Source organism: Festucalex cinctus, chromosome 13, assembly GCF_051991245.1.
Source record: "Festucalex cinctus isolate MCC-2025b chromosome 13, RoL_Fcin_1.0, whole genome shotgun sequence".
Taxonomy (NCBI): Eukaryota; Metazoa; Chordata; class Actinopteri; order Syngnathiformes; family Syngnathidae; genus Festucalex; species Festucalex cinctus.
The window spans coordinates 5,060,936-5,073,957 of record NC_135423.1 but is presented as its reverse complement, the minus strand read 5'-3'; the positions used below and the strand labels follow the sequence as shown (position 1 = coordinate 5,073,957).

The 13,022-nt window shown below is 41.4% G+C and overlaps 1 protein-coding gene across 10 annotated transcripts in view; it reads left to right on the top strand.

Moving 5' to 3' along the window:
- Positions 1 to 13,022, top strand: part of frya (furry homolog a (Drosophila)) — a 55,145-nt gene that overhangs the window by 18,780 nt on the left and 23,343 nt on the right. For 7 of the 10 annotated variants that reach the window (XR_013287838.1, XM_077540600.1, XM_077540601.1 and 4 more), the window contains exons 8-31: positions 525 to 693; positions 982 to 1,074; positions 1,860 to 1,958; positions 2,514 to 2,615; positions 2,692 to 2,795; positions 3,500 to 3,608; positions 3,684 to 3,770; positions 3,850 to 4,021; positions 4,292 to 4,424; positions 5,361 to 5,468; positions 5,824 to 6,082; positions 6,288 to 6,476; positions 6,550 to 6,636; positions 6,863 to 7,122; positions 7,915 to 8,104; positions 8,841 to 8,968; positions 9,212 to 9,269; positions 9,369 to 9,460; positions 9,535 to 9,707; positions 9,827 to 9,987; positions 10,878 to 10,988; positions 11,412 to 11,581; positions 12,169 to 12,268; positions 12,351 to 12,522. Coding sequence is in view for 9 of the 10 variants with exons in the window: in XM_077540600.1 (XP_077396726.1) it covers positions 525 to 693; positions 982 to 1,074; positions 1,860 to 1,958; positions 2,514 to 2,615; positions 2,692 to 2,795; positions 3,500 to 3,608; positions 3,684 to 3,770; positions 3,850 to 4,021; positions 4,292 to 4,424; positions 5,361 to 5,468; positions 5,824 to 6,082; positions 6,288 to 6,476; positions 6,550 to 6,636; positions 6,863 to 7,122; positions 7,915 to 8,104; positions 8,841 to 8,968; positions 9,212 to 9,269; positions 9,369 to 9,460; positions 9,535 to 9,707; positions 9,827 to 9,987; positions 10,878 to 10,988; positions 11,412 to 11,581; positions 12,169 to 12,268; positions 12,351 to 12,522 (3,326 nt within the window). In the remaining variant the exon portion in view is untranslated. The remainder of the gene's footprint in view (positions 1 to 524; positions 694 to 981; positions 1,075 to 1,859; positions 1,959 to 2,513; positions 2,616 to 2,691; positions 2,796 to 3,499; positions 3,609 to 3,683; positions 3,771 to 3,849; positions 4,022 to 4,291; positions 4,425 to 5,360; positions 5,469 to 5,823; positions 6,083 to 6,287; positions 6,477 to 6,549; positions 6,637 to 6,862; positions 7,123 to 7,914; positions 8,105 to 8,840; positions 8,969 to 9,211; positions 9,270 to 9,368; positions 9,461 to 9,534; positions 9,708 to 9,826; positions 9,988 to 10,877; positions 10,989 to 11,411; positions 11,582 to 12,168; positions 12,269 to 12,350; positions 12,523 to 13,022) is intronic. The other 3 variants (XM_077540594.1, XM_077540602.1, XM_077540599.1) reach the window with 1 other exon arrangement.

Below are 13,022 nucleotides of genomic sequence, written 5' to 3'. Positions count from 1 at the left end.
CTAGGACTGGAAATTGATATGTGTCCAGTTGCTGTTTTCAGATCACCACAGCACAGAACAAAAGTCTTAAAATAGAGCCAGGCAGGCTTGAGGCGCATCAGAACGTTTTACCAACCCGAAACGGCCGGGAATCAAATGTTGATTCCCGCACTATGTTTGTGCGGCAGGATAAACAGTTTATTCTCATAAAGAAAAGATGCAGAATTTCCTCACAAGCGCACAGTCGGCCACCGGGAGTGGTGCTCATATGAGCCCTTGTGATGAATTAGCAACTATAAATAGTCCGCGAGAAAAATCCCATCTCTGGTTCAATTTGAGAGGGATCAGGCGCTCACCCGGGAGCTCATCTTGACAGTGCAGACTCGCCGTCTAGAACTTGGAGGAGAAGGAGGGGGAGATGATATTTTTAGGAAGCATGTGCCTTGAAATAGCGTCTCTCTGGAATGATGCCATGCTTTTAAGACACACAGGAAGTGCTGATTTGTATGACAGGTTGACGGGTCTGTTGTGTTGTTTGACCTTAGGTTTCCTGCTGTGAAAAAGAAGTTCATGTCAGAGCTGAAGGAGCTGAGGCAGAAAGAGCAGAGTGCATATGTAGTCCAGAGTACCATTAGCCTCATCATGGGGGTCAAGTTCTTCCGAATTAAGATGTATCCTGTTGAGGATTTCGAAGCTTCATTCCAGTTCATGCAGGTAATTAAAACGTTTGGGGATGTCACACTTGCACACTGTCGAGAACATGCCAACTGCATGGACTTTCTAAAATTCAGCTTTCAGTGACCTCAAGAAAAGCATGTGTGTCCACTAAAAGGCTAAAAATGAATATTTGTTAAACACCTTTTGTTTGTACACACGATAAAATAAACAGTGTCATTTTTTGTTTTTGTTTTACGATCTATACTGTCTGGAAGTTTGGCTCAAATGTAATCTTAATAAAATGATCAAAAGTGTTTACCGCTTGTGTAAATGTGTCCTTCGCAGGAATGCGCCCAATACTTCCTGGAGGTTAAGGACAAGGACGTTAAGCACGCCTTGGCAGGGCTCTTTGTTGAAATTTTGGTTCCTGTTGCGGCAGTAAGCTATTCCCCCCCCTTTACAGTACAGATAGTGTCAAGTTTCTTAACACATTCACTGCCAGCCCAGCAAAAATGCATTATTTGACGTCTTTTTCCGTCAATGGCAGTCAATGACTTAAGATGAGATGTAACCAAAATTGATGGATTTTTAAGCAACATTTGCCTTTAAAAAAAAAAAAAAAAAAAAAAAAAGGAAAAAAGGAGGCTGCAATATAATCACAAAATATATTGGCACATTGTGTTTAACACATTCACTGCCAGCCCAGCAAAAATGCATTATTTGACGTCTTTTTCCGTCAATGGCAGTCAATGACTTAAGATGAGATGTAACCAAAATTGATGGATTTTTAAGCAACATTTGCCTTAAAAAAAAAAAAAAAAAAAAAAAAAAAAAAGGAAAAAAGGAGGCTGCAATATAATCACAAAATATATTGGCACATTGTGTTTAACACATTCACTGCCAGCCCAGCAAAAATGCATTATTTGACGTCTTTTTCCGTCAATGGCAGTCAATGACTTAAGATGAGATGTAACCAAAATTGATCGATTTTTAAGCAACATTTGCCTTAAAAAAAAAAAAATGAAAAAAGGAAGCTGCAATATAATCACAAAATATATTGGCACATTGTGTTTAACACATTCACTGCCAGCCCAGCAAAAATGCATTATTTGACGTCTTTTTCCGTCAACGGCAGTCAATGGGTTTCGAGTTTCTCTCATTTTGTCATTTTGGGGGGGACGAGTAAGTGTCGTGTTGTGCTAATGTGACTGTCTTTGTCGCAGGCGGTGAAGAACGAGGTGAATGTTCCCTGCCTGAGGAACTTTGTGGACAGCTTGTATGACACAACCCTCGACCTGTCGGCCAGAAAGAAGCATTCGCTGGTTAGTCAACAGCTGCAAAACAACCACACATGCATAACTCACTGGGATTTTAATTCCATGGTTATGCTGCATACTTTTATGGCCTGGATTTCATCACGCTTGTGCTCCCGTTTTGAAATACTGATTTGGCACAACATTGGTAGCTATGAACCGGCCCTCGTACACTCTTTTTCATGACAAATCCTCAAAATTGTGACATTTTGATGTAATGTTTCACCCGCTTTAGATGGCGTACGCAAAAAAGCTTCACAATTTTAGATACATTTTCTGTATTTAGAAATTGGTTAAGAATCACTGCTCTCTAGGACACCTGCTCCTGATTGGGGCTCATTTCGGCAAATTCTCCAGCAGTGATGTAGGTAATATTAAGGTTTATGTCACACTCTGTACTGTCAACAGCTTCCTTAAAACAATGTCAAATGGAAAGAAAAAAACATGGTGGAGCACAGTTTTAAATCTGAGACTTTTCGTGGATACTGCTGACTTTTTTCCACCAGTTAGTTGTGTGTCGATAATTTGCTTAATCTGCTCAATCCGTCTGCCCCCACGACACAGGCTTTTTACCCGCTAGTGACGTGCCTGCTGTGCGTCAGCCAGAAGCAGTTCTTCCTCAACAGATGGCACGTCTTCCTCAACAACTGCCTCTCCAATCTCAAGGTAATGTAATGTCATTCAGATGAGAGAGTTGGCAGAATGTGATTCTCCACTCTGGCTGACTGTGATTGCGTCGCAGAGTCGAGACCCGAAGATGGCTCGCGTGGCGCTGGAGTCTCTGTATCGACTGCTGTGGGTCTACATGATCAGGATCAAGTGCGAAAGCAATACTGCGACGCAAGGGTGAGCGTCCTCACACTTTGTCCTCCTGATACATGCACTTTGGCCACTTGTCACAGTGCACATTGAGCCGACAGATTGATTCCGTGTATGACGCGCTGCAAGACAAATAAATCACTGACAATACAAAATGGAGAAAAACTAAATGGAGCAATACCTACCGATTGCAATTAATTAAGTAAATAATAATAATAATAATAATAATAATAATAATAATAATAATAATAAATTTAATTAAATTCAATCTTGATTCTTTTTTTTTTTTTTTTTTTTTAGTCATTCTGGACAATATCAATTTCAATCAAAATAATAAGCCCAACAAACATTTATTTAAAGGGCCTGTCTGCCGGTTTCACTCAGGAAAATGCTCTTTTTAAATACAGGATTTTTAAACAAACAAACTACTTCTCAATTTATAGATATGGGCTTTTCATAACGTGTGGGGGGGATTTTGTCCTAAACCTCCACCCCCGAGCCTGTATTTTGCCATTTTGTGTTTGTTTTGTAAACAGCGGGCCGTTTCTGTGGAAAGACAGTCCTAAGGGGCCACTCTGCTCCTAGTAAGAAAGTTAGCCTGTTATGTTCGTAAAGACAACAATTAAGCTAGCTAACAATCATTCACATAAAGAACATTTTTAGCATTGTCTCATGTTAATTGTTATTGTGCTTTACAACATCAGCTAATTTTTCTTGTCTTTTCTCCACAGTCGCCTCAGCACCATTGTAACGACGCTTTTCCCCAAAGGATCTCGCAGCGTGGTACCGAGAGACATGCCTCTCAACATCTTTGTCAAAATCATCCAGTTTATTGCACAGGTGTGGCACAAAACAGTTTCACGTTCACCCGTCACACGTTGGCAATCCTGTTAGCCGTATCTTCTTTCCTTACAGGAAAGACTTGATTTTGCCATGAAAGAAATTATTTTTGATCTCCTGTGTGTGGGGAAACCTGCAAAAGCCTTTAGTCTTAATCCGGAGGTACGCTCACACACACACAAAAAAAAAGACGAATGGAAAACTGCATAAAACCAAACTTGAGTGTAAACAAACTGTGCAGAGAATGAACATCGGCCTGAGAGCGTTCCTGGTAGTGGCTGACAAACTTCAGCAGAAGGACGGCGAGCCTCCCATGCCCAACACCGGCTGCATTTTACCCTCGGGAAACACGCTGCGAGTAAAGAAGACGTACCTCAGCAAAACGTTAACGGACGAGGAGGCCAAAGTCATTGGTGAGAGAGTCACACTGTAGCCATGAATGCTTTTGTGCACTCAATCCTCAAAAACAGAGCAATTATGGAAACTTTTTATCAAGTAATTGCTGTATATTTTATACAGTATAATACTGTATAATACACATTACAAAAACTGCTAAGGTTTTCCAGGCATCAGGAACATATTAATGACAATTCCATTCATTTCAATAGAGAACTTTCATATATGGTGATGGACTGACTTGAATTGGTAAGTCAATTGGTGCCACTATATTTCCTCTTCTTCAGGGATGTCACAGTATTACTACCACGTGCGCAAGGCCATTGACAGCATCCTGAGACACCTGGACAAGGACGTGGGACGCTGCATGATGATGACCAACGCTCAGATGTTGAACAAAGAGCCAGAGGACATGATCACGTATGTGCAAGATGACACAAGTCAAAATAGGATCATCTGCGTATCATTTGTTCTTTCCAGTTTTAATTAAAAAAAAAAACAAAACAAAAAAACTATTAAGATGACTTTCTCCTTGCAAATACTTACTACTAGGGGTGTGAATTGCCTCGTACCTGACGATTCGATTCGTATCACGATTCACAGGTCACGATTCGATTCGATACCGATTAATCCCGATACGAATTTATAAGTCGATTGTTGCGATTTTTTTTCATTCAAATTTAGAAAATACTAATCAGTAAGCTTGTAGAGTGTAAGATTTATATGAAAATGTATTATTTATTTATCTGAAATTTCAGTCTTATAGAGGTTGTAATCTGTTTCATGTTTGAACAGCATTAAAATAAAATATTAAGGCTTAATGTTCCGTTCATATAACATTCTTCCATGCTCAAGGTGTGAATCCTAACCCGAAGTCAGACGTTTTGTTGAATATTTTTCCATTAAAAATGGAAGTTTAAAAATCGATTCACACACAAAAAAAAAAAAAAAAAGGCAATGATGATAAGACGTTGAATCGGTAAGACTACCGAATGAACAATTCTGAGCTTTTTTTAAAAAAAAAAAAAAAAAAAAAAAACGATTTTTTTTTTTGAATCGATTCGAGAATCGCGCGATGTAGTATCGCGATATATCGGCGAATCGATTTTTTTAACACCCCTACTTACTACCATAATTAAATTCAGTCCCGTGGCCCCTTTTTATATTAAATATTTTGGATCTGAACCTAAACATTCAATATGTAAAAATCAGTCGTCTTTTCTTTTTGTGTGTGTTAGGTTTAATTATACAAATAAGGATGATAATAAGACATTTTTCATTTGTAATTGCCAATTGAAAATTCAAATAACGAAAAATGATGTATGGATTTACCTCGAGAGTAAACATGTGTTGCAGGGGTGAAAGGAAGCCCAAGATTGACCTGTTCAGAACGTGCGTGGCGGCCATTCCTCGCATGATGCCTGACGGGATGTCAAAGACGGAGCTGGTAGACCTGCTCTCCCGGTGAGATGATGAACAATGAACTTTAAAGTCTTAATTAAAGATGGAACTGCACTATTTCCACATGGGTTCGTTCAATCATTATTTTCTTAATTTATTGGTTGGTTCAGTAATTTGTTGGTTCTTTGGCTGGTTTGTTGGTTGGCTGCTGGCCTGGTTGGTCAGTTTGTTCCCCAACATTTTAGCTTTTAATACAGAATCAATCAAAGTTTGGAGCAGATCTAGTTCAGATCTACAGTCCCCTGCAGAATCCCAATGACATTGACCAGGAAGTAGGCTGCTGACCAATCAGATGTGCAAAAAGTCTGCTATGTTCCTTTTTTCTCCTTTCTAAGAAAGAGTTTTCTTTGTCCACTAGACTGACGATCCACATGGACGACGAGCTCCGACTCATCGCTCAAAACTCTTTGCAAAGTCTGCTAGTGGACTTCTCGGACTGGCGGGACGATGTGCTGTTCGGCTTCGCTGGCTTTGTGCTGCGTGAGGTCAATGACACCCACCAGGGGCTGTTGGACTCGTCGCTCAAGCTGCTCCTCCAACTGCTCACCCAGTGGAAGTTGACGGCGGTGGCAGCAGCGGGGAAAAGCTACGGCATGGCTACGATACACACTGCCGAGGTGCGTACGATCCCGCTACATTGAAGTAATCACCTCGTTTTCGATTTTACTGTATTTTAATGTCGGTTTAAGATTGTATGGATTGCCTAACTCAAGTAATGACTCGACTCGCTTGAAGTTTGGTAGGGAGTAGGTACTTGACTTGACATTTTTTGCCTTTGCTTGAAACGTCGCAATCTCTGAATCCGTTTTTGTCCTCTGTAAGCTGCTGCAGACGAGCTCCAACGTGAAGACGGCGGCAATTGCCGAGCGAGGCCCCCACGCCGCCGTGTTGCACGCTGTGGAGGGTCTGGCCCTTGTGCTGCTCTGCTCCTGCCAGCTCAGCACTCGAAGACTCGCCGTCGCCATCCTCAAGGAGATCCGCAGCCTCTTCGGCGTGGTCGGGCAGTCCGAGGTAAGATCGGTCGCGGCCATACGACGGAAGACACTTTGTTGTTGACTTTAGAGACTCACGTTGTCCTCTGCAGGATGACGATAAAGCGGTGATCGAGGTCATGGACCAGCTCAGCCCTGTGATCATCGACAGCTTCGCCAATGTGGCTGTTTCTGACGCAGTAAGTTGTGTGAGGCTTTCAAATCTCCATCAGATCCTCAAATATGACACTGAGAATTAGAATGGGATAACGTCGCCACTTATTTAAGTTATGTGCAGAAATGTATTGAGAAATGCAAACCTGTCATTGTCTTTGATTATCCATGATTTCACATTTAATTCAATTCAACGCTTCAGGCACGATGACGTATGAGAAGCTCTACATAAACGTGCCCTGTCTTTTCCAGGCCATCACGTCCGCCGGCCCCCACGTGGACCTCCAGTGGCTCGCGGAGTGGAACGGGCGGCTGGTCAGCAGCCACTACGACATCCGCAGCCCGTCGCACGTGTGGATCTTGGCGCAGTCGGTGAAGGACCCGTGGGTGCTGTGCATGTACAGCCTGCTGCGACAGGACCACCTGCCCAAGCATTGCCCCACCGCCCTCGGATACGCGTGGCCCTACGCTTTCGCTCGGATGCAGATGCTCCTGCCACTGGTCGACCCCAAGTGAGAGTTAATCAATCAATTGGCTTCATTTACACATTCGGAGTCCAGGCGTAGACAAACAAAGTAGACTGTATAAAATGGCAAAGTACACATTCAAGACACACCAAAATAATAATAAACGAAAAACTAACGGTAATTAGAAAAATAATATTTTACAATTACCTCGCGACCCTTGTGAGGAATAAGCGGTCAAGAAAATGGATGGATGGATGGATATTTTACAATTATAAATAAAAATTTTTTTTATCTTATATTAGCATTTCAACTTACTTTTTCACATCTTAAAAAATATCTAATATTTAGATAAAAAAAATCAATTGTATTTTAATATTGTAATATTAAAAGAAAGTTTTACAATTATGCATTTAAAAAATATGATCTAATATTAGCATTTCAACTTTTTCACATTTTAAAAAAAAAAAATCTAATATTCAGATTTTTTTTCTAAATTTTTAATTGTATTTTAATAGTGTGACATCTTTCACCATTAAATTATTTTCTTGTAGCTGTTTGCTGCTGGCCATATTTAATGTTATAAAACCATTTATTTCTCTATATTGTATTTTATTGATTTTGTATGCAATGCATTGCTGTCTTGTCTTTATTAACAACACGAAACAAAAAACAAAAAAAACCTGAACTATATGTTTACCCTGCAACACTGTCAGAATTGTCTTCATCATCTGCTGTTGCTGAGTCAGCAGTTACTCGGGCCATTTCTCTGATTATTTTTATTGGAGTGCAGCTATCTGATATCATACTCAAGTGTTATAAATAACTGTGAATTTCCAGTAACCCGGCGAACGCAAAGAAGACGAGCAGCGCCTCGGGTAGCACGGACAACTATGTGACCCTGTGGCGGAACTACTTGATCCTTTGCTTCGGGGTGGCCAAGCCCAGCGTCATGAGCGCGGGTCACCTGAGAGCGTCGACACCCGAGATGGCCACGACCACGCCCGACGTCACTGCGGGCTGCGACAAAGTAAGAGATGTGACTTCACAAATCAACTGTGGCAGGATCAGTTACATGGTCGGAACAGAGACATGGTGTACATTTTTCCTCTTCACATAAAAGAAAGAGCAAGAGACAATTATTTAGTTTTGGTTTGGGATTTTGTTTCACCCCTTTGGGATTTTTGTTTGAAATTTAAACTAAGAGTAGTGGTTCTGCAACTGGTTTGCATCCAGGACTGGGGCGTTCAAACCTAAAATTATGACCAGAATTTTCACACTTGCGCTTCATAATTTTTATCTTATGTGCATAACTGGAAGTTGACAAGTGTAACACATCCACTCTGCCGTAGTGAACAATCAACTCACAACTAAAAATATGACTGACATTCAAATTATATTTATTAAACACAACACAGTCATCTTGATAACTGAATCAAGTTGTTAAATAAAGGTCCACCATGTGCTTATTAAATTCTAATATTAGCTACAAATGTCCACCCTGTCATTGTTCACCCTGTAGCATACAGGCATTGGGAGGCTCATTCAAATGTACATTCCTAACAACATAACATCAACTTACAGTGAACTTGAAGTTGAATGGAAAATCTCAACTCTTTTGGAGGTGAAATGGCCAAGCCTCAAAAGCATTGTATGGATCGATGGATGGTGGTTCGATACACCTTTTGTTCTGATTGAAGCCTCATGTTGGGGTGTCAGATTTCTATGATATGTTCCATCATATCAGAGCTTGTTTAATACCTCAGGTGGTCCCAGGCTGCCCATCCGTGGCTTGGCTCCTCAAGCAGCTGGTTCCTCTCATGAGAGCGGAGAGTGTGGAGCTGACAGAAGCATTGGTTCTGGGCTTTGGCCGCACCAACTCCCTCGTCTTCAGGTATTTCACAGACTTTTTGGGATACCAAGAGGGAGGTGGTGAACTTAGAGTGCAATGTCATTCAAATGAAAATACTACCCGGCATTCATCTGGGCTAAGCAGAGGATTATGGGGATGCTTTGGTAGTAATCAATGTAGCATGTGTTTTCTAAACATATATATTTTAGGTTCTAAACAGTTGGAGTATTCTCTGTAGTAGGAGTTTGATTGACATGATGGCCGCTGTTGTCTGTCTGGCCTCAGGGAACTTGTGGAGGAACTGCATCCGCTAATGAAAGAAGCACTGGAAAGAAGACCCGAGGTGGGTTGATTTGATTTCCAGCAGACGACAAAACTGACGACAAGAGATCATTGAGATCATTTAACGCAAAGTGAAAGCACCACTGTCTAATTTCTACAGAACAAGAAGCGGCGTGACCGCCGGGACCTTCTGCGACTTCAGCTGTTGCGCATCTTTGAGCTTCTGGCAGATGCTGGCGTCATCAGTGACAGGTTGATACTCCGCTCGGCATGTAGTCACAAAAACAAGAAGCAAAGCCATTTTCTGACTTACTACTTTCACACAGTACAAACGGGGCTGTGGAGCGAGACACCCTCGCACTGGGCGCCCTCTTCCTGGAGTACGTGGACCTGACGCGGATGCTCCTGGAAGCCGAGAATGACAAAGACGCGGAGGTCCTCAAGGATATTCGGGTTCACTTCAGTGCCATGGTGGCCAACCTCATCCAGTGCGTGCCAGGTAGTCTCCAACATTTCCTTTCTACAGCCTGCTTTTGGTGATGGTGGCAAAAGTACTCGCACGTCGTACTTAAGTAGAAGTACAGGTACTGACAGAAAAGCTTGGTTTCCCCTCCTCAGTGCACCACAGGCGCTTCCTATTTCCGCAGCAGAGCCTCCGACATCATCTCTTCATCCTCTTCAGTCAGTGGGCGGGGCCATTTAGCATCATGTTCACCCCCTTGGACCGCTACAGTGACAGAAATCACCAGATCACACGCTACCAGTACTGTGCCTTGAAGGTAAAAAAAAACAAAAAACATCCATCACGTGCCTTTCTGTCTCCTTTTTGTTACATTTACACAAACATGGGCTAATACGTTGTGGTTGGACAAAAAATGCTTTCACTTTAATTCTACTTGAGTCCTTTCGATCACAAAAATTATAAAGGTGTTGTGCAAAGAAAGCACGGTGCAAAATCGAAACCAAATGGACCGGTCAGAATAAGCCGTTGCTCCATGCCACTTGTTTTTTCTTTTTATCTTTACGTCAACACTAACTTTGCTGCCCGCTTCCTTGGTTTATGAAATAATGGAGCATAAATACTTATAATATTCTTACTAATTAAATTTTACATTAAGTAAAAAACTGTTTTTGACTGGTCAACTATAATTATTTTAAAAAACATATAATTATTCAAATATTTCCTATGGCTCTAACATTAAGTAAAACAAAACAGTAAGAAAATACCATACAAAGTTGCAATTCAGATTTTTACTCAACTCTTTCATTTTATTTAACTTTGTCAGGTGTGGAACCATGTTGAGTAGCAAACTTAATCCTGTATCAAATTTTGAGATTGCATGTGAACACTGACTTTATGTACAATTCCACTTCAATGTGCAACCCATTTGAAATTATTTTCCGATATTGAAGAGTTAATGTGTAAACATTGCATACTGTTACAAAAATTTTAATTCCCAGTAAAATTGAAAAATAAAAGTTGGATGAAGTCAAACTTTCAAGGCAACAAGCTTGGATAAAGTTTTAAGTCAGGCAGTTGAACAAAATATTTTAAGTTTTGCTGTTGTGAAAATTGGCTTTGAACAAACCAAGTCCGCTTGAATAAATTTGACTGAAGCGCTGCAGAAAAAGGATGAACGAGTGTGACTATTTGTCTGCGTTCTTGCAGGCCATGTCTGCCGTGTTGTGCTGCGGCCCAGCCTTCGACAACGTGGGCCTCTCGCCAGATGGCTACCTCTACAAGTGGCTGGACAACATTCTAGCCTGCCAGGACCAGCGGGTACGCAATGTTTACTTTCAGACGGGTGCTTCATTTGAGACAAAACACAACACAGCAGTCTTCTTACAAGCAGCAGCAAATTTAAGCCTGGCTTTCTTCTTCTTGAGGGAATGCAAAATAAGTTGCTATACAATCATACTCAGGAAATCATAATTAATTGTGTGCTTGCCCACCTTGCTCTTCCAGTATTGCGCTTCTGCGCGCAGATGTCGGATGTTGCTAGATAATACTACAACAAAAGTGACTTGTAATGTTTAATGAGTACACACATGATAGTTATGTAATTGACATTACATTTATGATTGGGCTACGATTGGCTGGCGACAAGTTCATCCCTCTCACCCAAAGTCAGTAATGTAATGTGATCCCCGAACCCAAATGTTTGCGAGGCCCCGTTTAAAGTTGACCCCACTCTCGCCTCAGGTCCACCAGCTGGGATGCGAAGTGGTCATCCTGCTTTTGGAGCTCAACGCCGAGCAGGTCAACCTGTTCAACTGGGCCGTGGATCGCTGCTACACGGGCTCCTACCAGCTGGCATCGGGTTGCTTCAAAGCCATTGCCACGGTGTGCGGCAGCAGGTACAAAGAAACCATGTGTGTGACATCATTATCATTATTATTATTAGTGACCAACTGAACAAACCTTTTCACCATAATTGACAACTGTCATTTAGCGGCAATAGTGATGAAGTGCTGCATCCACGAGTGAAAATGCAATGCATGCTTTTACTGTCACTTTTTTTCTTCATACTGCGGGCCAGTAGTAGCCGCCCTCCCTGTCACACCCCCTCAGATAACCCAACACGGTAACGAGTTGACGTTGTCCCCGTAGTAGAGGAGGTGAAATAGGCAGTGTCTCGTTTGCATGAGACAGGCCCACCATGTTATTTTAACGAGGCTAAGAGGAAGTTGGACTACATGGAAACATGTTTTATTTGTGTTTGGCATCCACTGCATGCACCACATACGCAGATCATCTACATTCATTGACAGGTGTAATTTGGCAGCAGTGCTGCTTCCACGAGTGAAAATACAATCTGCTCGCTTTTATTCTCAGCACTCCGTTTGGTTGTAGCTGCTCGCCCATTAGCTCCACCCCTTGGAAGATATGTTCATCATCAAACATCTTGTCTGCTTTTCAATGACATTAACTTCCCTTTTTTCTTTGTGCATACTTGCAGAAACTACCCATGCGATGCAGTGACGCTGCTCAATCTAGTCCTCTTCAAGGCGTCTGACGCCAGCAGAGAGATTTATGAGATTTCTATGCAACTCATGCAGGTGAGATGAAGACGCGCTTCCACGAGAGTCGTCCGTCGAACGCTGTTGTGACGCTTGCAGTCTCGCGTTTGTTTTGGCGCAGATTCTCGAGGCCAGGCTGTTCGTGTACTCCAAGAAGATGGCGGGGCAGAAGCCCACCAGCGTGCTTTACGGCACTCACGCTCCATTGCCGCCTCTCTACAGCGTCTCCCTCCCTCAGCTCTCCGGACAGTTGGCCAGGATGTACCCTGAACTCACGCTCCCTCTTTTTTCAGGTGTGTTTGTGTGCTACAAACAATTAAGCACTGTAATACTTGCAGACAAACAAAGTATGGCTCACACGCAACATACAGTTCACTCACTTCTTGGCTCTGACCCGGCCAGCTATTCTACCATTATCAAGAGTAATGTAATATTTTTAGAATTAATGAAAAATATTCCTATAAAATCTGTTAATTAAAATGTATTTATTCTTTAAATGTGTTGCATTATAATTCACTTATTTATTTATTAGAAATGAATATAAAATATCTAAGATAATTTCCCATTCACATACATTTAGCATTTACGTAATTACAAAGAGGTAATTAATTGAAATTAATAAATTTAGAAGTGCAATTTTTCTTTATTTCATGGTTCAAATATACTATTTTATTTGATGGTTTAATTTAGCCATTGCTTGTTTAAATTGCTTATTTAAAATGTATATATTTTATTTGCAATCATCTCAAATAATTTTCTAATGGATTAATGGTGAATTCAAAATATTAGTAAA